The 21,460-nt window shown below is 51.3% G+C and overlaps 7 protein-coding genes and 2 non-coding genes across 9 annotated transcripts; 4 read left to right on the top strand and 5 right to left on the bottom strand.

Moving 5' to 3' along the window:
* Positions 1-575: 575 nt before the first annotated feature.
* Positions 576-1,806, top strand: IWZ02DRAFT_430240 (uncharacterized protein; the record flags this gene model as incomplete). Its single annotated transcript, XM_066766045.1, has 2 exons — positions 576-638; positions 694-1,806. 2 exons carry the CDS (start codon positions 576-578, stop codon positions 1,804-1,806), a joined length of 1,176 nt encoding a protein of 391 aa, XP_066626424.1.
* A 1,083-nt stretch (positions 1,807-2,889) lies between these two features.
* IWZ02DRAFT_479358 (uncharacterized protein) lies at positions 2,890-3,875 on the bottom strand. The gene has a single exon (XM_066769087.1). It carries the CDS (start codon positions 3,662-3,664, stop codon positions 3,128-3,130), a length of 537 nt encoding a protein of 178 aa, XP_066626423.1. The 5' UTR covers positions 3,665-3,875; the 3' UTR covers positions 2,890-3,127.
* Positions 3,876-5,028: 1,153 nt separating this feature from the next.
* On the bottom strand, positions 5,029-6,010 carry IWZ02DRAFT_139756 (uncharacterized protein). Its single transcript, XM_066761735.1, has one exon. It carries the CDS (start codon positions 5,738-5,740, stop codon positions 5,120-5,122), a length of 621 nt encoding a protein of 206 aa, XP_066626422.1. The 5' UTR covers positions 5,741-6,010; the 3' UTR covers positions 5,029-5,119.
* Positions 6,011-7,744: 1,734 nt separating this feature from the next.
* IWZ02DRAFT_139759 (uncharacterized protein) lies at positions 7,745-8,219 on the top strand. Its single transcript, XM_066761736.1, has 2 exons — positions 7,745-7,891; positions 7,947-8,219. Exons 1-2 carry the CDS (start codon positions 7,841-7,843, stop codon positions 8,133-8,135), a joined length of 240 nt encoding a protein of 79 aa, XP_066626421.1. The 5' UTR covers positions 7,745-7,840; the 3' UTR covers positions 8,136-8,219.
* Positions 8,220-9,750: 1,531 nt separating this feature from the next.
* On the bottom strand, positions 9,751-10,475 carry IWZ02DRAFT_511964 (uncharacterized protein; the record flags this gene model as incomplete). Its single annotated transcript, XM_066770550.1, has 1 exon — positions 9,751-10,475. Exon 1 carries the CDS (start codon positions 10,294-10,296, stop codon positions 9,751-9,753), a length of 546 nt encoding a protein of 181 aa, XP_066626420.1. The 5' UTR covers positions 10,297-10,475.
* An 826-nt stretch (positions 10,476-11,301) lies between these two features.
* Positions 11,302-13,081, bottom strand: IWZ02DRAFT_371692 (CBS domain-containing protein; the record flags this gene model as incomplete). Its single annotated transcript, XM_066764584.1, has 5 exons — positions 11,302-11,791; positions 11,842-12,020; positions 12,069-12,186; positions 12,235-12,701; positions 12,773-13,081. 5 exons carry the CDS (start codon positions 13,079-13,081, stop codon positions 11,302-11,304), a joined length of 1,563 nt encoding a protein of 520 aa, XP_066626419.1.
* A 1,250-nt stretch (positions 13,082-14,331) lies between these two features.
* Positions 14,332-14,440, top strand: IWZ02DRAFT_t21. The gene has a single exon. It is a non-coding gene; the product is annotated as a tRNA-Val (tRNA).
* Positions 14,441-15,577: 1,137 nt separating this feature from the next.
* On the top strand, positions 15,578-17,625 carry IWZ02DRAFT_467720 (uncharacterized protein; the record flags this gene model as incomplete). Its single annotated transcript, XM_066768582.1, has 7 exons — positions 15,578-15,601; positions 15,977-15,994; positions 16,045-16,469; positions 16,496-16,675; positions 16,700-16,762; positions 16,800-17,166; positions 17,260-17,625. The coding sequence occupies 7 exons, from the start codon at positions 15,578-15,580 to the stop codon at positions 17,623-17,625; spliced, it is 1,443 nt and encodes a 480-aa protein (XP_066626418.1).
* Positions 17,626-18,357: 732 nt separating this feature from the next.
* IWZ02DRAFT_t16 lies at positions 18,358-18,448 on the bottom strand. The gene has a single exon. It is a non-coding gene; the product is annotated as a tRNA-Ala (tRNA).
* Between the last annotated feature and the right edge of the window lie 3,012 nt (positions 18,449-21,460).

The following is a 21,460-nucleotide window of genomic DNA, read 5'->3' as shown; positions in this document are numbered from 1 at the left end:
GTTGTCAAATGCAATGAGTGACATCGCAGAGCACCAACCTAAATGTCTTCACTTGATGGTCGCGGGCCCTGAAACGCCGCCTGTTTTGCGCCCACACCTACTTACTTTACTGTGCCCAGTCGCGACAGTGATGAATGACGAGTGACGACCGATGACCCGCCCCCGAGTCAGTTCTGCCCCGGCCCGTGCTGAGGTGCGTCTAGAATAGCTCCCCGTACGTAACAAACGTCGTACCGTACGGCTGACACAGAAAAGAGAGAGGCTGGCTCGTTACCTTACCGCCCGCTTCGCGCCTTTGCTGTTTACGTCCAACCAAGCCCTCGGTCCAGTCCTCATTTAATGCGCTTGTTCTCGTGTGCTCGCCGGAGCCTGTGCCTCCGTCTGCCCCATCCGTTGGTCGATCTTCACGATTGGATCCCGTAAGGCTCTCCGGAATTCATCCAGCTCTGCATAAAATCTCAACTCAAACTCGCCTTGCTGTCGACAACAAAGCCTCCGAGTCCAAGAGAAACCTGTCCCTCGCCCTCAACCCCATCCCTCACGCTGACCCGGTCCTCGCTTCCGAACACGCAACCATGTCGACCGAGCAGCCAGCTGAGGTTGCAAACAAGGTCTTGAGGAGAGCTCAGGTTTCCAAGGTACAACCAGCCATCAATCCTAACCCTCAATGGCCGCTAATTCGCTGCTTGACAGATGACGAGGGCTTTGCAGAACCGCCTGGCTCTGGCAAACGTCAAGGTCCAGCACGGCTGGGAGAATCTCAACATCGACACCCTCGAGCCCAAGATAGACATTGAGATGAAGAGAAAGCGTCCCTCGTCGAGCCACGAAAACATGTCTGACAGCTCTTCGAGCATGTCGGACCGCTTCCACCCATTTGCCGCCCTCGACTCGTCGCCTCTGGCCCCTCCCATATTCTCCGACAATGTCACAAGTTCGGGCGGCCGCTATGGCTCTCTCAAGCGCATCAAACACCAGCCAGAGTCGTCGTACAGGCGTCCGGTGTCGAGCAATCACGCCAGGACAAAGGTTAGGCCTGCGAGTGCAAGAGCCTCGGGCTCGTCGTGGAAGAGCTCCTACCAGCTCCCAGAGTCGTCTCCGGCTTATCGCAAGCATGCACGCTTCTCGTCAAGACACTCCATATCCCATGCCCCAAGCCTGTCGTTCGTCTCGGAGGGCTCCACCATTGCCGACGAACCCCTCTCTCCCCTCCTCTCCGACGACGACGACGCCGACCTTCCCGTTTCGTCCTTTCAAATGGATGCCTCGCACCTTCGCTCCTCTCCGCCCCTCCGCAGCCCCCGGACCCCACCTCCCGGCCTAGCCCGCTCTGCCCGACTTCGCAACGACACCCTAACCACCACTCCCAAGAACAACCGCAATGGCGAGGAGGATGCAAACCTCCTCATGTTCCTTGCCACGTCGCCCTCCCCTGCCAACCCCAGCAGCAAGACTCGTGTCATTGCCCCCTCCACGCCTCCACAAAAAACCACTCCTCTCCCATCCTCGATGATGTCCACTCCCGGCGGTGGGCCCTTTGGTATGCACACGCCCAGCGCCAACCTGAACTTTGCCGATTTCCTCAACATGACCCCGAGCCCTGCTCAGATTACGGGCAACTGGAACCGCACACCTGTGGGACGGACACCTCTGGCTGCCCGCGAGGCCAGGAGGCGGCTCAACTTTGACAATCTCCTGCCACCGACCAGCAACAACAGTCCCACGGTCGGGTCGATTGAGCGGACGAGGATGAACAAGGTCGAGGGAGGGCTTGGGATGGAGCTGGGCGGGGAGCTGGTCTCCTAGGATTGGACCTCGAGATGGGCGAGGTTTATGATTTGATGATTCTCCACGAAAAGACGGACAAGTGCATGTTGAGCACTTGGACTTTTTCCTTCCCCTCCCCCCCCCCCCCCCCCCCCGGATTTATCTGCAGACTTTTACATGGTCGGGATGCTTTTTTCACACAAGGTGGTTCTGGTAGGTAGTAATCGGCGGGGACCCCTTGTAGTTGTTTCATTTACATTTTTCACACAACCCCCATTCAGGATACCACGCGCAGCAAAGCAGCGATTCGCGAATTGATTTTGATTTGATGGGACAAAGGTCTTCTCAGGCGATGGACCAGAGATAGGTAGCTTAGGTAGACAGTAGATAGGCACCGTGGCCCAAGAGGCCAGGGGCAAGCAAGACGCAACAATGAGCGATTGTCTGGATACACGGACGAATGACAGGATTCTGTGCAACGGCAGGCGTGACTAGACATGAGACAAGCGAGCGCGGCGGAAAAAGGTGAGGCAACCTCATGTTTGTTCCAGGCACACAGCCTGCCAGCGGGCTAATGATGCAAGAGCCAACACAATTGGTTGCCTCGACCAACGACAAGAGCACAGGAAGGAGAGCAGCATTATTTTCATCATTGCACCGCAGCGCAGCCAATGACGGAGCATCTTTGTATGTAACAGAAAGGCAGAAAAGGAAAAAAAAAAAAAAAAAGGAATTGTGGGCAGATAAGCCACAGGCCAGGCAAATTTTTTTTTTTTTTTTCTTTTAAAAAAAAAATCCTCAGGGTTCAAAGCGAGGCAGGTACCTTTCGGTGGTGGTGGTGGCGGTACCGTGCGTGGTGTAACGGATCAAGTCAAGCAGCAGTGTGGTCGCTGGGTGAACGGGAAGGGGGCAGGCCAGGCCAGGCCAGGCCAGAGCAGAAGTTTTTCGTTGCGTGGCCTGTGATGAGACAGACAGGACGCCCGAAATGATTAATGTGTGGTGTATAGTAGTGGTAGTAATATGTAAGTAGTTGTTAACAGTACGTCAAGTTATGCCGGCGAGAGTGAATATTATTATGACATTTGCTCTGTGTGTGTGTGTGGGGTTGGGGGGGTGGGTGGGCTCAGCTGTGGGCGCTTTTTCTTTTCAAGCCACATGGGATGCAAGGTCCGGTGCGTTGCGGTGCGATCCTCGCTCACCACTTAGCAACGCACCGGGCATTTTCTAGAAAGAATCGAAGGAGGAAGGACGCTAGAGACGGGCCTCGCCTCTGGGGTAATGAGTGAGCAAAGAATGGTGGTGGGGTTGGTGGTGATGCTGGCACGCATCCACCCATGCCAATTGGCATTCCTGCATCCATTCATCCTTTCTCCCGCGACCGACTGACTGACTGACGGACGGACTGACTGGCGAGACGGGCACGCACACGACGCGACCCCGCACGGCCCACGGGCGGCTCCATCATCACCTCAGCGCGTAACAGCGACGCGGCGCGACGCGTTTGGCGCAGCGAATCAGACCAAGCGTTGGCCATGACCTCGGCGGCACGCCGACAAGCAGGTTGAAAAGCGCCGCGAGCACCCACGGCGGCGCGGGAGGGCGACGCGGGAATGAGGGCCCGAAACGCGTCGACGAGAGCGACGCGTGCCACGCTCCTTGTTATTGGCGCCTGCCCTGAACCTGGGCGGGAGCTAGAGCTAGAGCTAGAGCTAGGCGCGTCGACGCCCAGTGCATCCCTGCCCCTGCTTCTGCTTCTTGATTCGTCCGTCGCCCGCGTCCATGGATGCCATCCCATCATTCGTCGTCGCCGTCTGGGGTATGCGTGTGATGGTCTGGGGTCTGATCTGGCGCCGGCGGCTACGGCTATAGGTGGTGGTACTGCGCTGGCAAGGTACATTGTGTACTGTTCGGCTGGTGGTGATGATGGTGGTGTTGGTGCCAGTCGCTGTGCCCTTTATTTTCTCCTCTCTCCAGTGTGTGCGTGCGTGCGTGCGTGCTCTCGCCAGGCTCGGTCGGACAGTCGTGCATCGTCATCGGCTGACTGACGGGACAGGCGACCTGAGTCGAGTCGAGTCGAGTCAACAATCGGCTGCTCCCATTGACGAATCCGTCGGCCGCGCTGGTCGTACTCTGGGCGGTGGCGCTGCCGGCTAACCAAAAGGCGCTGGACTCATTGGGCCCTCTGTCCGATCGCGTCGATTAGGTCCAGCTGCAGACAAGTTCGGCGAGCAAGCGCCTTTTGCCATGGCCCCCACCGACGACTGACTTGAGTGTTTGCAGTGGTGGCTGCCTGTGCTGTGTGCTGTGCACATGTACATATACATATCCAGATGTGTACGAACATGGCACCCTGGGGGCAGTTCACGTATCAATCTCCTTTTCTGTCAGACGACTCTCTTTTCTCTGCTGTCCACCGCCTTTACAGTGCTATGTAGGCAAAATGCCATCCATCATGCAGCTTCTCTGTACCACGGCAATCTCGAACAAAGAAAGATGTAGAAGCAGAAATGTGGCCAGTAGCAGTAGTACCTACCGCACAGTCCAACTCACACATCCAATCCAATTCGGGTTTCCCAGATTCATTGACCCTCCGCAAGCTACGACGACAACGACAACACTCTCCACTCTTGCTCCAAATAAACTCAGGCACCACGCGCCGCCCGTCCACGTCCACGTCCACGTCCACGCCGCGCTAGCTAGCTAGCTAGCGTACCAGTCCAGTCCAGTCCAGTTCAGTTCCAGCCCAAACCGAAGACGACGCGCCCGTCCCCGTCCGCCCGCTCGCCTGCCTAAGCTCGGGCCGCGCGCTCAGGTCGCTCTCTCTTTGTTGCAAGCCACACGCGTACCATACCGTATCATTACGGGTCCATCCCCGTATCTTACACCACAATACACGCAGGTCGAGGAATGCGCAATGAGTAAGGAATGCGTCAGGATCCCGACTGAGTCGCGCGGGCGTCATTGGCTTCCCATCCATTCCAAGAGCCAGGAGAGCGCTCGCTCCGTTCGTCTCCCACCCGGGCATCTCGTGTCCCGCGCGCTTTGTTGGCTTGGTTGGACCGGATTTTGAGAGCCAGCCAGCCAGCCAGCCTGGGGCCTGGGGCATGGCTAGTTTTCTTCTCTCTTCCTTCCGCCTTTGCTTGTGGGCGTGCTGCTGAAGCGTCGGTGATTTTGGAAAGACACCTGCCTGTGTCTTTCATCAACGCCAGTCGACACACAGGCACGATGCAAACGGTCCATCTACCATCTTCTGTTCCGTTGTGTCTGTCTCGGACCAACCGACGACGGCGACCGCCAACTGCAACTATGCAAAAGTGGCGGTGCGCGGTCGGTCGGTCGGTCAGTCAGTCAGTCAGCGCCCCCACCGACCGACCCCTGGCGATTGATCTGCCTTGCTTGCTCGCACGCACGCACGCTTGGACATGGGGGGCCATTGTTGCGAGTAGTGACGTATGCAGTCAGTCAGTTGCCTCGAAAATACTGTCATGTATATGCGACGCTGAAGCACCTGCCTTATCCGTGTTGACGGTACGGTAGGTTGCACACGGTATACCGGTGGGCTTTGTGGCGCAGGTGAGTACAGATGGTGGTGGCGTCCGTTGGGCGCATCTTCCCGCGCGCCGCCGCCGTCGCCGTTACATGGACAGACGGACGACACGGGACACGGGATAACATGCCGAGTCGGCTTGAGTTGGCTGTCTGAATGAGAGTAACGGCCGAGAGAAAAGAAAATGATGCGCAAAGGAGATGAGTGGCTGGCTACATAGTTTGTTGTCTCAATGCTGCTGCCGTTGTGTGTGTCGGCAACGTCCTCTTCTCCGGTCTTTGCTTCTTGCGAGCGTCGGGGTTTCCGAGCTTTGCAGAGCGTGAGGAAGCGGGAGGTTGTGGTGTGGAGGTGTGGTGATGATGGTTTGCCAGTCGGCATCGCCAGGCCAGGCTCAACCCGATGAATGTCGACTGCCGGCAACCCCATGGAGAGACGGAGCGCTCGCGCTGATTGGTCCGTCTGGTTTAGTCATCTCGGGTTAGAACCTCACGATCAAGTACTTTGCCTTCTACCTCCCGCAACAACCAGGCGCAGGCCTGACCGCCCAAAAGGCAACCTACTCAAAATCCAATCAACCCGAGTTCAATCACCTGGACGCGGGCTAGGCTGGGCTGGGCTGGGCTGCACCATGCCCTGCCGCACACAACGCCCATGCTCTCATCGCCGATTCAACGATGCGCCGCATCATGGAAATTGCACGGGTGTGGCTGATTAGTCTCTTTTTTCTTTCTTCTTCTCAAACGGCCCTCATCCTCGACATCATCATCATCATCTGCTGCTGCTGCTGCTGCTGCTGCTGCTGCTGTAGCTGAGATGCATGCAGAAAACGACGTCGCGGTGACTTTGCTTCCAGGCCTTCGATGGGGTGTGTCTATGGAGAAGAAGGTGATGTTGTTGATGATGATGCTGATGATGATGATGGAGTTCTCCCCAGCCACCACCCATTTTCAACAATCATGACGCGGCATGATCGCATCGTTGTCTGTTTCTTTGCTCACTCTTAGAGTTGTTTCTCGTTTCATTTCCCAGCCTCCCTCCCAAGCGGCGGGCCGCTTGCTCACTCGCATGGCGACAAGACCAAGATTTGCTCCTGTTTTGAGTTTGCGTCTGGTACGACTGGCCAACTGCCAGCCAGATGGCCAGATACATACACAACACACCGAAGCTTGGCTGGCTGGCTGGGGCTGGCCGACCCGCTTCTCCCGTCCCGCCGCTGTCGTCAGTCATGCGGCGTCTGTGACAGGTTGTCGCACAGCAGTCGTCCACCTGCTTGATGCAAAACTGATCTGCGCTGCCTGCAGCAGCAACTGTACATGTGCATAGGGGAAGCAGCAGTGCTGTGCCACAGTCACGGCGGCGTGGCAAAGGGACGGACCACAAACGTTCGTCGCTCTCTTCGCAAAACGGCGTGGCTGTCTCAGCAAGAAATTGACAGCTCTTGACACTGACTGACAGATGTATGTGTGGAAGCGCTCGCGTACGGGAGGTGGATAGATGACGCTATAAATAGCAGCACGTCGCGTCGTGAGTGCTATCCCGCTCGTCTCGTCTCGTCTCGTCTCAAACATCTCTCAGCTTGTTTCGCGCAAACAGCAGTCGAACTTGCGACTGTGTGCGTTTGCGTGTTTCTGTCTCGGCTACGTCCGCTAGTAACTCTCTCGGCTTTTCACTGCCTCGTTTGTTTGTTTTTCTTTGACGTTCGTTCGGTCTACTCCAGCGTGGCAGCATCGACGAATGCAGCAATCGACCACATTACCATAGTCTTCGGTGCTTAGTGCATTGTCACTGGAAGAGCAAACGAGCGAGTAAGTATGTGAGAGTATCACCAACAGGCTGGTCTCGCATCAAGATTTCAACACCAACCCGTCTATCCAGGGCTCCCTCCCATGAGACATTACTAATGATGGAGACAATGCCCTCACATTTACCACATCACTGGCCACGCTATCTTTGATCCCGCTTTCTCCATTTCACATGTCTCCTTTCTCCGCTCATCTTGCTTTCGTGTGGTCAATCACACGTCTGTCAAAAGAAGCCCACCAAACATCTTCGTCGGCGCGGGCTGCCGGGACGTCAATGACGCTTGTACACCACGGCACTCCTATCTTATTTGGCGTTTCGGCTTCCTTTCTGCATCTCCATCACGCATAAAAGAGCTAGCCACACGTTTATCTTCCGCTTGTTCTCAGATTGTGGAGTTGCCAAATTTGCCGGTTTTCTCGCTTCAAGACCCGCGGTCTTTGCCTGCCACATGTCTGTTGCTATCAAGCTTATGCCAGTGCATTTGCTCTTCGGTGATGATTCATCGACCGGAAGGCGCGCAACAGCTGGCATGGGAAAAATCTGCTCGCAGAGAGACAGAGTGTGGAGTATAAAGCAAGCCTGCGGTCCACAATATGCTCTGCCTTGGCCTCTCTACACGGCGCTCAGTAGCTCGTGACAACAAGTCGACCCGACTACTTACACGATCTGGTCACGCAACTCCAACCAACTTCAATCTTGTCCGCTGCAAAGAAATCCGCCGAAATGTCCAATAAAATGACATCCTCCGACGCTTCCCGTATCCAGTCTTCACAGGTATGAGTGAACAACCCTGCAAACCACAACCCCCTAGCACGCTCTGACTGCTCAGGCCAAAGGAGGCGGAGACATGTCGTCCGGCGGGTTCGCCGCCCGCGCACAGTCCGGCGCCGCCCACAACGCCAACACCAACAGCGGCGGTCGCGGCGGCGGCGGCGGCGGTGGTGGAGGAAAAAGCGGAAACACTGTCTCCGGAGGAGGAGGAGGAGGAGGAGGAGGAGGAGAAGGAGGAAAGAAGTAGAGCAGCGGCTTGCTCAACTTGACGTCCGAGCCAGCCTGATAGTCACCTTGCTCGGACTGGAGTTGACACACATCTACTTTGACTGCGGTTCTATCATGGACCGCCCCTTTCTGCTCTGCCGTTGTTTTTGTTCTCCTTTGCGTCCTGCGCCTTCTTTGTGACGGACGGATGGACGCTCTCACGCTCGTTTGTTTGACTTGCGGCTGGGTGCGATGCGGTTGGGATACTGTTGCAAGCAATACCACACTCTTTAAAACAACAACCCTTGGGCCTTGCGGTCTGCGTGAGCGTGAGCGTGATTCTAGTCGCTGTGGTGCTGCTCTGCTTCAAACTTAAACTTTTTACCAATCGTCCTGAGAATTGTGTTGTATTGGGTGGGTACTCGAGGAAACATCGCTCTTAGTTCGTCCCTTCCTCCTATCTCCTCCTTATTTCTCATGGCCACGGCACAGAAGCTTCCGGTGTTCAATGTCTGAGTTCACGCCGTGTTAGAACTAGAGAAGGGAGAAGGGAGTTGACTTGTAAAATGGCTGCAGAAGCCTGCATCTGTGCACACACACCAGCTAGCCAGCCAGCCAGCCAGCTAGCCGCCCAGCACGCAGACCTGACTGAGCTGACCAAATGAGCAAGCAGTACTCTTAGCCTCAGACACACGTACGAACGTCCGGCATGAAAACTCGCCGCTGTCGACCTGCCCCGTTCGTCTGGCTAGAATCGGCACAATCTCATCTTCCAGACCGCGTTTTTCGTCTTTCCCCTGTGTCTCCTCTTGCCGAACTTCCACCACCACCACCACCACCACGACATCCGAGTGGGCGAGGTTTCAAAACGTCTCAACCACACACAGCGTGTAGCGTATGCAAAACATGTTGTGTGGAAAAGATTGAGGACCGCATCGACATCTTGAGTGTCGCGAAATGGAAAAGTGACGCTGGATGAGGTAGCAGTGGTGGTGGCGGCGGCGGCAGAATGCAAAAAGAGATGTAGGGGAGCGAGGGCGGGAGCTATCAGCTTGGCAACCACCACTTCTACTTCATATCTCATAACGGCACCTATCTCGTCAATTGTGCATTTTCATTGACGGGGAAGATTTGTCGATTTCATGTTCTTGCAGTCCAACAAGTTAGTTGTAGGTGTAGCGTACCGTACGACGAAGTTAGCGGTAAGTGAAGCAAATTGCGGGTGCTTTTAAGACAGCATGTAGCAATCTCGGGCAGTGTAGGGACAGCAATTTACTTAGAAACTTGGAGTGAAACAAGGAACGACATTGGGAAGGGAATGAACGTCGTTAGGCTGCGAAGGAGACGAGTCGAGCGGAAAGCTGAAAGGAGGAGGAGGTTTGGCGCGAAGTGGAAGCAGACACAGACGAAGATGACTTTGCGCTCCCCTGCCGAAGTCTTTCCTTCCTTAACTGGGTACATGAGAATCGTCTCCCTTATCCATAAGACCCCGCGGGCTCGTTTGCCCATTCCACGACCAAATCTAAGCCGGGACATGCGAGAACGAAAACACGCCCTGTGGGTGATTCAAAAACGGGGCATCAGGGCTAGGCTGATACGACAAGTACGAATTCTGCGCGTCACGAACAATACAATGGTCAGAATAAAACGTCTCCTCAAAGACGAGCTTGAACAGCAAGGCGCGCGCCGTTGCGAAAGACGTACTCGGCCGTCTGCGTGATGATGCCGTCGACGGCGTTGGCGAACCCGTGGTCGATGCGGAAGTCGTTGAAGGAGAAGTCTGGGTTCTGGCCCAGCCCGCATACCAGGTTGCCTTGGGTGTGCCGCCCGAAATGTTTGTATCTGAGTGTCCATGCTAGTTTGGTACCTGCTTGGAAGAGGACTGCGGCGGCGTAGCGCAGGCCTTGGTCCAGGGTGACTTCGGTCAGCCGCTTTAGGTAGGGGCTCGAGCCGATGGTGCGTTTTGAGAGCAGAGCTTTGTGCTCGTGGGCGTCATTTGGGCTTTGAAGAGGCACGTCGATTGATCGCACGATCAAGAGACTGTCAAGTGACGCTTCTTCCGCGTCGCTGAGACGGGAGATTTGTTCGACTTTTCGGGCGGGTGCCGCTCCTGTGAGCCGGAACACCATTGCAAGAAGCATGATCAATAGTGCCACCATATTCCCACGCGGGACTCCGAGATAAGACTCAATCCATGACATTCCCTGAGTGGGTGACTCTCCCTACGTAGCAGGTGTTTCTTTGAGGCGGACCGATGGTTGGGACTAGACACAGAGGATTCTGTCGATAGTCCTCTCACACACCTCCTTTTCTTTGCGCGATACCAGAGATGATGGCCGGCCGCGAATTCAAGAGTCAATTCCATCTTCATGACACGCTGCGGTTGTAGAGTCTATGGCGACATTTTTCGGTGTGACCCTTGGTAGCGGCAAGTGCCTTCGACGCCTGCAAATGGACTGAAATTCGAGCTCGCCGTATCGTCGAAGAAGACGGCAACAAAAACTCGATGCTCTTGCGTGCTCCAACAAATAAATGGCGGGGGCTTTTTCGCGCGTGTATTTCCAGATCGGGACTCGCGTTGCCATTGGAAGTGGTCCGGTCAATATACTGTTTAATGTAACGCAGTTCTTCTAGCCTGAATCATCAAGCAGTGCAAGAGTCTAGTTCGAGTTGACAGAGGTATGTCCACTATTTGTTACGCGCTTGCAACAACTCGTTGTCTGTCTCTGCGGCTTGACTGCTGGTGAAGACCTCTCAGTTTTCCGGTAGCCAAATGAGATGCATTGAACAGCAGTCCATACATGCTCCATCTTTCTCTCCCTTGAATGATTCTCTTACTTCTCTTATCCTGAGACCCGACGCCTTGAAAAGGCGATCGCACAGCTCGAATCGACACGCGGAGAGAGCAACTTGAAATGTTGATTGACTATGGATTGTGAGCATGAATGGCCGTAATGTCAAAACCCCCTTTCCTTCCCCGACTCACTCATGATGCTCTCCATCATCGACCAACCCGAAAACCCAAAGACTTGCCCAGAGAACACCCACAAACCCCTTATGCACGCGAGAACCTCTCAAAAAATCAAGTGTTTTTCCATCTGCTCGAGCAAGAGCACCGTCAACCCATCTCATGCTGAATCGCTCGTCACATCCTGTCAGTTTTTGGAACTCGACCCACATCGGCTTTCGTCCCCAAATCACCATTTCTACCTCTTGCCGGCAATGTCCCTGACCTCCCTCACGCCATCAAGACTACTCCGCACACTGACACTCGAGCTGCGCCTCCGCGCACGCCTCGTCTCGTTCGGATCGTGCGGGCTCAGTCCACTGGCTCGCGCGTACAGGTTGAGCACGTCCGTCAGACTGATGACACCCGTCAGGTGGCCCGAGAGACTGGCGCCGGGCAGCGCTGCTGCCGATATGGACAGCATAGGAAGTGGTGACGGGGTCGAAATTGAAGGATGCGAATGGTACGCATGGTGTGGGCCATGTGGATAAGGAGGCGTCGCCGAGGGAGGGCCAGCGTGGACATCAGGGGCTGCTGGCGAAGGAATGTCAATGGCTGGGGTGGAGGAGGATGAACTTGGTGGCGAGAGGACGCCTGATGAGGGGGGCGAGAAGGCTGGCTGGGCAGGCGTTGCGGCAGGCGTTGGAGGACCCGACGAAGCGGGCGACGGAGGTGTTGTTATCCACATTCTGAACCTGTTTAGCTTGGCAGATCCGCCTGGTGAGGCAGGGGGACAAACCTGTGGGATTTTGTCGCCACGAGTTTTGCAACAGTGTGCGCAAGGGTGGATTGTGGTGTGACGTGAAAGACAGGGAATGAGTCTTTTCCATCATTCATACCCCGCTCCGAAAGGATGACCGAGATGAAGTGGATGCACGAGGAGCGGAGAAGCGGTAGAGCAGTCGTTTTTGTCAGAAGCTGCACAGCGCATTAGCAGGCATCACACGGGTCTAGGAGCCAAATCACCTTGACGTCGACGTGAGAAATGTTTCCCACGACATTCATATGGTTGTCGACGACCGGAAGAGACGTGATGCCTTCGTTGTGCATGATTTCGAGGGCTTCTGTGACTGGCCGATCACCGCTAGAAACTGCATAAGCGGAATTCAGTCAATCTCCCCTTGGCACTCACTTGATTGAGACGACGGATTGCGATCCAATGTTGAGCTCCCTCAGCGTCTGCGGGTAGAGGTGGTCAACGGCAGGGAAATTTCTGCCATTCATCCAGAAGAATCCGACGAGGCGCAATTGGCTCAGGACGCCAATAACCTCCTGGCTATGTTCCTTGACAATAATGATGCGGTGAATTCCGCTGCCAAAAATCTCGACGGCCTTGGTCAGATTGGCGGTATGAGGAAGGGTAATAAGCGGCTCCTTCTTGCCCAGGTCCTTAACATCTCTCAGAGGCACCGGCTTGCCTTCCCTGCCCTTTTGTGCGAGTTCATTGAAGGAAGACTCGGAAGCTTCTGGACGGGCGAGGCCAACAACGAGGAGGAGATAGGCATTCAGGTCACTGTAATCAAAGGTGCCAATGGCGGCATGGGAGTCTTTATTTTCGCGGATGAGGACGACATTTGGGGAACCGGAAGAAATGAGGACCTAGAGGTTACAATTAGATGGAGACGCTCTCGAGCTAGGAAAGGTTGCGGGGGCCCGCAAAAGAGACTCACGTTGGTCGCCTCCTCGACGCTGGCATCAATGTCGACGAAGCGGACCAGGTCGGGGTCGATAACTTCGCCTACACGGATGGACCTCCAGTCGCGGCCGGCAAAGGCATTGTTCTGGGCATGTTTACCAATGGGAGGGTTGGCTAGCAATTCTTGCAGGGCCTGTTGAGAGAGCGAGGGCTGGCGCGAGGCGCGCGGGGAGTTGGGCATGCCACGAAGGTTTTCGACGAAGCTCTGACGCTGCGAGACGCTGGGGCTTGAGGACGAGGAAGAAGGCGGGAGCTGCGGCGAGCGAGGCCCTGGGTGAACCATGATTTCTTGACCAGGGAGAAAATGATTTGGGGCAGACGTGGTGAAATGGATCGATGGTGGTTGGCTTCGGGCGGCGGTGACGATGGTGGACAATGCGAGGGGTCGACGTCAGTGCGGAGCGGGGCGCTGGGCGGTCGGTTAGGGTCAGGTAGGACTGGAGGAGTAGCTGAGGTCCGCGGGGATGATGGATTTGGCAAGATGGAGAAGCGCAGAGGGCTGATGCGAGCAGACGTCTTGTCGCGATGGATGTCGAGGTGAGGGGATATTTGGTGTCTCTGGGCTGTGGCTGAGGTGGGTTGATGCTTGACTCTGACCGCCTGCAGCCCAGCGGCGGCCCCTTATCGCCCTTCTTATCGCCCGCCCTGGTACTGTATTGTGATGCGCCGCTGTGTTGCGCTGCTCTGCTGGCTTTCACACCACCGCATCCAAACAGGTCATTGTCATCTGCATACTGTTCACTATCTGCCCGCAAACGCTCCAAATTCTCCACTTCTCCATCATCACTTCTGCCCTTCCAAATCTTTTTCCGATGGCGCCCGTCCCGTCCGATCCATCGTGCAGCATTCCGCATCCTTTAGGCGGCCAGCACAGCGCTCCATCACTGTCCTTGCCTTCTGATCCTATCCGACTACTCCGCACGTCCTCTGACAGGAGCTCGTTGTCTCAAAAGCTCCTCGCAACTGCATGGTGCCAGTCTGTCAATTCGCTTGGCCCTCGAGTCGCCTGAGCGAGGAATAAAAGCTCGACACCGCCACCGGACTTGACGTCAATGCCTTGGTTCCATCAACCATCACTCCTCCGTCGACCGTTTCTGCTCCTCTCGACCTTTCTGCGGGCGTACTTGGCCAAGATTTCTCGAGTCCCGCTGCTAGTTGACAGACCCCAGGAGTGACCCCTATTACGGAACCAAACCAACTCACATTGAGCCCCATCCCCGAGGCGAATCGCAGACGACGAGATGCTTTTGGAGATGCCGGGTGAACTTCGGGAGTTGCGGCACTGCTTCAAAATTCTCCCGAAAGTCTTCCCGGAGCTCCCCCCTCGCCCCAACCACTTGGAAAGATATGGTGTACCTCCTACTTTCTTTCCATCAATCAAGCAGAGTTGGTGTAGTTTACCTTCTTGTCATTCATTCCTGCACAAATTCCACCAACTGCAGCGAAATGGCCAACAAGAAGCCCAACTTTTCCCCAGCTCCTCTGACCACAACATCTATAACGCAGCATGCATCTATCGATCACAACACGCTTGCGGGGTTGGTGTAGTTGGTCATCACGTCAGTCTAACAGAGTATTCTTGAGCAATCGGAAGTCTCCTGTAGAGCACTGAAGGTCGCGAGTTCAAGTCTCGCATCCCGTAATTTTTGCCCCTTGTTTCCACAGTTCCCCATGGGCACAACCGACTTGTGGGTAAGCAAGTGCATTCATTCTTTTTGCTCCATTCTGCAGTCCGCAGGTGGCATACGCTGCATTATTGCTGTTTGCAGGTGAATTCAGTCAGCTGTCAAAGGGGAAGGAAATCCCGGATTCCCCCTTCAGCTGCATTATTGCTGTTTGCAGGTGAATTCAGTCAGCTGTCAAAGGGGAAGGAAATCCCGGATTCCCCCTTCAGCTGCATTTTTTGCTGTCAGCCTGCCATTGATTTGCTAATATGCGTTGAAAAAAAAACCCCCCAGCTATCAAGAACTCGCCCATGTCACATTCTGTTACTATTTGCGACTAATCACTTGTTAACGACCAACCAGGCCCGTCAGCTATCGATGCGGGAATGTGGATTAAGACTGTTCAGGGCCCACAATTCAACTCTGCTCCTGTTGTCTCCGTGGTCAAACCCCGATCGATTCTTTGTCTTTAGTCTAATGCCAACGCAGTCTACATCTGGATCAAACTCAGTCACCTCATCAGACTTACTGGATTTTTCACCTCGAGAAAAAAGCATCAGTCTTTCAATCCCATACCCTCTTATACTGTCTCCACCTTCGTTGCGGTTATGAGGGAGCCTTCTCTCGTCTAGTCTCAAGACCAAGAGCGCGCCGCCATCAATGGGCAGTCATCTCCTGCTCTTCTGTTAAACTACCCAGGGAAAACCAGCATACATCCCATTTTCTGCTCATTGCGGTTAAGTCTCTGGTAGACTCACAGTGGACAGGTGATGCGCCCGGTGTAGATACGGGTACTTCGAGCTCTTCCGCATTGTCCCCGAGGACGACGCCAATTCTCTCGCCATTTTTTCCAACCCGCGAAGAAAGAATTAGAGTTGTTAGTAACCTTCAGGTTAAGATTCGGGTAGCCACGCGAGATGCACAAGGTCTGAAACATCAAGCTCATCTAGCCGCATCCACAAATGCTGGGATCATAGCTCTATAACCCGTCACTTCGACGACAAAATCCAGCTATTTACGTGGCGTTCGCATGTATATGAAATAAACGTGACCACAAACAACGCTATCGTAGGAGCAACTTCTCTAGGTCAATGTTTCTAGTCAGGTACGCCAGAATGTTTGCATGTCGATCAGCAGAAGTAACTGGATAGGGAAACTGGGGCTCATGCTAGAGACCCTGAAATATGTCGTCAGGGACAAGTTGATATAGGCAAACAAGTTCCTGACCTGGATATGGGAGACGAATCGTTCCGACATTCCTTTGCTAACCCGTCATGGTTTCCACGCTCCTTTTAGCACAACTGCTCTTCGCATTTGTTGCAGCAGTCGCCGGCGCCGCTACGCAAGAAGATTGGGATACTCTGAACAAAACAGTCGAAGGTCGTCTTTTCCGCAGCTATCCCCTGGCGAAACCATGCTTCAGCACATATGATGGCGCGGCGTCACCTCCAGACAGAGCTCTATGCGACTTGGTCATCAAGGGTTGGAAAAGCGACCTTGCGCTGGTGACACAGTACGCCGGCTTCATGAATGTAAGGCAAGATGCCACTTGTCAGTCCTATCATCGCTAATGGAGAGGCAGACGAATTGGGTCGCACGTCAGAAAAACGCTTCCTCCTGCGACCTCGACTTCATCAACCCCAACGACCCGGCCAACTTTGCGCCGCCACGCGACTGCCATCAGGGTAGCGTCTCGCCGTACTACATAGATGTGCGCAAAGTGTCAGACATACAAGCCGCCTTTAGCTTTTCGCGCAACACCAAAACGATCCTCTCGCTCAAAAATACTTGCCACGACTACAAGGGTCGCAGCTCTGCACCCAATTCGCTCGCCCTCTGGCTCACCAACCTGAAGCCGCCAATGAAGTTGGAGAAGAATTTTCAGCCAGAGGGGTGTCCTAGTTCCGCGGGAGATGGAATCACCATGGGCGGTGGGCAGGGCATGCGCGCCCTATACAAATTTGCAGAAGGCAACGGGGTGACAGTTCCGGGGGGCACATCGCGACGGTGGGTGTGGCTGGAGGATCGATCAGTGGAGGCGGGCATAGATTTGCCACCAACACCTTGGGGCTCGGCGTCGACAACGTGCTTCAAATCTGGGCGGGACTACCGGATGGCCGGTACGTCACTGCAAACGAGTGTCAGAATCAAGACATCTTTTTCGCATTGCGAGGCGGGGGTGGCGGTACATTTGGCGTCAATGTTGAATCGAAGTGATGATGAAGGTATATCCAAAGATTTCCTTTCCAGTTTGTCCAACCACATAAAAGGTACGTGGTCACGACTCTCACAGTTGACAGGTCGCCAACTTTGCTCACACGTCTTCCGACCCCGGAGACCTTCGCAAATTCCTCCAGCTAATCGCAACAAGTGGGCAGATAGCGGTTGGGGCGGCTACATCACGCCTAGCATAGGAGGCGACTCAGCGTCAGCCCTGACGCTGCTAACACCCAAACTAGATCACACGGCCGCCGTCCAGGACATAAAGCCCGTGCTCGACTTCACAGCCACTCCAGGTATCAAACCAGTCGTCATGTCCAACAACACGGCCAACACGTACTGGGAAGCCTACTCCAAATACCTGGGCTACGGCGAAGGCGAGAAAGTCGGCCTGCCCACCGCCATCGGCAGCCGCTTGATCCCGCGAATCACCTTCGAAGACAAAAGCAAGAAAGACGCGCTGGTCGACCTGCTCCAAGACCTGGTGAGCAAATTCAACGCGCCCAGAGGCGACCCCAACGCCGCAGCCTACGGGGCCCGGATCTAAATCTTCGCCGTCGCGCCCACAAACTACCAGCTGCCGGGCGGGCGCGACTCGAGCAGCGTGACGCCCGCCTGGTGCAACGCGACGTGGGAGGTGTTTGTCAATTCGGTCCCGAACCACGCCAACGAGACGACGCCGCTGGATACGCGGCAGGCGTCTGCCGACGCGCATGAGGCGGCCGAGCGCCTGGCTGCGCTGACGCCCGGGAGCGGCGTCTATCAGAATGAGGCCGACACTTTTCAGACGGATTCTGAAGAGGCGTTTTGGGGGAGGGAGAATTATGAAAAGTTGTATCAGATCAAGAGGAGGGTGGATCCGGATAATGTTCTCACTTGCCATCAGTGCATTGGCTGGCAGCCGGATGATGAGAGATATTCTTGCTACCCTGATTTTTCGTGACTTGGGTAGGCCCCTTTATTCTCTCTTCTTAAAAGCGCAGTGTTTTTCTTCCAATTTGCCCGTCTGAAGTGTTCACCTCTTTCCTCTCCCGTCATGCTGAGGCGTTCTTTCCCGCCTTTGCTCAATTTGTGTATGTCCCGCGAATTGGTCGACAAGCTGGGTATGTGACAATCCACCAAATTTCTATTTGCTGTACATGTTTCTTGCTTGCTCTTCTCCTTCCCCTTGTACGAATGCGGCGGATGTAGGGGTTGAATTTACTTGAACAGTTTCAACTTGTCATAGATGAGCTCCCTGCTAGATATCAGACGTTGAAGTGACTTGCCGATCAGGGTTCGGAACTGTTAGTAGAGTAGGAAGAAAGTCAAAAGAGCACAGGAAGAAATTCTAGTTGGTGGCCGTCAGGCAGACGTAATGGATCATTTCTTCTCTACCTCTAGGGACTATCAGATCCTCGACCCACACCCCCGCGACTCGCAGACTGCCTTCAGTTACCTAGATCAGCGACGCACTGTATTTGTCAAGCATCATCGTAGCCGTCTTTTATTCACATCTAGCTTTTCTCTTGCACCCAGCACAACAGCAAAACATTCAACACAACGACGTCAAAACTGAATCCCTCCCCTCCCTTCAATCCACCAAGCCTATATAGATTCCCCCTATTCCTAACTCACAGAGATGCGAAAAAAGAGTGCCTGATAGAGGCGCACAAAAAGAACAAAACAAAAGGACTGGACACTGTGGGAATTGAACCCACGACCTTTCACATACCCAACATGGGAACTGTTGCGAAGCGAAAATCATACCCCTAGACCAAGTGCCCTGGTCGTTGAAACATAATTGCTTTATTTTTATTATATATTGTGTTATTAAATTGCTGCTATAATTGATTAATTGATTGATTGATTGATTGATTAATTATTTTATATCTTACTAGAGCTATAGGCTATCTAAGACGGAGCTATCTATAGAGGATACTATATATATTTATAAGGTAAGTAGGGATACCTAGCTAAAGAATCTTATATAATAAAGTATAATTCTTAGTATAATATTAGTATAGGGTTATTATAGATAGATAGTTTATCTAGACTCTTTTTAGGTAAGAGGGGGCTAAGAACTAGCCTTCCTACTATTATCTAAGTAGATAGGTAGTATAAAGTAAGAGTAAGAAAAGAAAGGGGGATAGGAAGAAGGTATATATAAAAAAGTAAATATAGTATAGGGTAGTAGGTAAGGTAGATTATATATATACTCTACTTATAGCATTCTAGTACTATCCCTAATAGTACTATTTTTTAGTTAGTATTATATAACACCTTTCTTAGCACCTATAAAGGTAAAAAAGGTAGGTATAGTTTTTAACTAGTAGCATATATCTTCTAGCTAACTAGTATAGTTAGCTAATACTTATTATAGAAAATAAATAATACTAAAGAACCTAGGTTTAATCTATATTAATATTACTTATAATTTAATCTAGCCCTATTACCGCTATTAAACGACTATATATTAATATTATTACTAATAATAGAGCTCTATATACCGCCCTAGCCTAGGTATACTATAATAGATAAATAGTATTAAGCCCTTACCTTACTACTAAATAGTTATCTAATTATTATTAGGAGTAGGAGGATTTAGCTAGAGTAGTTACGGAGTAGTTATCTAAGCTATATTAACACCTTCCTAATCTAGAGGGCTAGGGTCTTAGTAGAGGCTCTATATAAGGTAGAGGAGGGGTATAAGCCTAGAGGGTATTAGGTAGATTATAGATAAAGGGGTCCTTTCCTTAATTATCTTTAGTTAGAGGGGTTCTAGGGTAGTACCTATAGGAACTATAAGTAGAGGGATTATAGAGCTTATTATTCACTCTACTAGTAGAGATTAGAATAGATTCTCTCCTCTTCTTTTTACTCTTCTTTTTTCCCTTAGTCTACTATTTACATGTGCTATACCCTAGTAGAAACCTTTATCTAACGTATGAATTTAAGTATAAATTATCTACTAATATCTCCTTAGAATAGCTCTCTATAGGGTATAGAGGCTATTTTCCTACTATTATTATTATACGCCTTATGTACTACCTATATAGCTTCTCTCCTAGTAGGGCTATAGAGTGGGTAGTTACTAATAAGGTATTATAGTATTTATTAGGTAGTATTATTATAGCTATAATTATCCTAGTCTATCTTACTAAACTATACTAGGTAGGCTCTAAAGTAGCCGTAGTTTAGTTTTAATTAGAAGTAGGCTAATACTTCTAGTTATCTATACTTAGGGAGTTAGATAGATATCCTTAGTATAGGTAGGAAGTTATATATATATAACCCCTAGGATAGTAGTATCTATACTTCCTAGTATTATATAGTATATATTATCTATTCTACTATAGTTCTTTATTATATATACATCCTAAGGAGGGTAGTACTTAAGTAGTTATTCTCTAGGGTTAGCCTAGCAGCCTCCTTTATAAGGGTGTCTACTTATAGGTTTCCTCTAATCCCTATATAGCCTAGGGCCTATAAGAAGGTAAGACTACCTTACCTAGCTATAATTAAGTAGCCTATATCTATGGCTTAAAGTTATAGACCTTAACCTAGTAGGTTAGACGGGGTTTAGAGGTAGTATAGTATAGCTTAGTTATCTATATATACTATAATCTATTACCTAGGCTATTTCTAGGTAGCTAGCTCTATAGCCCTTATAAGTACCTCTAGTTCTCTATTATATATAAGCTAGTATAGTCTAGTATTTACTCTATATCTTACTACTACTCTTATACTATCTTATTAGGTGTTATACACTATAATCCCTATACCTACTCTATTTCCTTTTAGGATAGATAAAGCGTTAGAATATAGGATAACTACTTAAGTTATATATCCTATACGTCTAATATATACTTAGGCTTCTTATTCCTTTTAGAGGTAGCTAATCTTAACTTTATACAGCGTAGTCTTTTTCTATAGGGGAAAGGAACCATGCTTAATTAGGCTTTTAGTACCTATTACTAGGTCTAAAATTATATTCTAGATATGTTTAAGTTATATCTAGTGTCCTAGTATGCTCTCTAGTTTAAACTTATTAATAATTATATGTACTAGGTGTTAGTAACTAAGTTTAAAGAGTCTTATAGTGTATACTTAAAGTAATATGTTCCTCCTAAGGTAGGGGGGGAGAAGGCCTACTTTAATTTCTATAGGAATAATTAGGGAGGTGTAAAAGGCTCCTAGGATTTAGTATAGTCTACTATTTTAAAGTATTCATCTAAGTATCTCGGAGCTACTAACTTACTAGAAAACTAGGGACCTATAATCTACTATACTTTATACGTAAGTAAGGTATAGCTATTAGACGGCGGTAGGGGATAGTCTATATTATATATTAGCTAGCTATATAAGTCGTCCTAGTAATTACTTTACTTAGGCATTTTAAATTATTATGTACTACTAGAATAATAGGCGTATATTAAACTATATCCTAAGCTATTAGATGAGTTACTTTAGTTTTACTATATAATCTCCTAGGAGTATAATTATAGCTACCTTAGCCTTATCTAAGCTTATAAAATAGATGAGGTCTATTTTATCTTTATTAAAGTTAATAGTATACTAGGTTCTAAGTGAGAAGAGCTAGGTTACTTCCTACTAGAGGATCCGCGCATTTTTCTTCTAACTCGTTAAGGAGATTATAATTAAAACATTATTAATATATAAGAGGAATCTTACTAAGTAAGAGGAAAAGAGCTTTTATATATAGATAAGAAATAGGATTAGGGAGACTAGGCTTCCTTAAGGGATTTCTAAAACTATTAGATGAAGGTCTTCTTATT

Source organism: Phyllosticta citriasiana (genome assembly GCF_038021145.1).
Source record: "Phyllosticta citriasiana strain CBS 120426 chromosome Unknown IWZ02scaffold_2, whole genome shotgun sequence".
NCBI classification, from domain to species: Eukaryota; Fungi; Ascomycota; class Dothideomycetes; order Botryosphaeriales; family Phyllostictaceae; genus Phyllosticta; species Phyllosticta citriasiana.
This window is presented reverse-complemented; position numbering and strand designations above follow the sequence as displayed.

Bases quoted from the DNA above. Each gene is read 5' to 3' on its own strand.
- IWZ02DRAFT_479358 (XM_066769087.1), bottom strand. From the start codon at position 3,664: ATGTACCTTGCCAGCGCAGTACCACCACCTATAGCCGTAGCCGCCGGC.
- IWZ02DRAFT_139756 (XM_066761735.1), bottom strand. From the start codon at position 5,740: ATGGGGTTGCCGGCAGTCGACATTCATCGGGTTGAGCCTGGCCTGGCG.
- IWZ02DRAFT_139759 (XM_066761736.1), top strand. From the start codon at position 7,841: ATGTCCAATAAAATGACATCCTCCGACGCTTCCCGTATCCAGTCTTCA. The intron at 7,892-7,946 runs GTATGAGTGAAC...CTGACTGCTCAG, and splicing joins CCCGTATCCAGTCTTCACAG to GCCAAAGGAGGCGGAGACAT.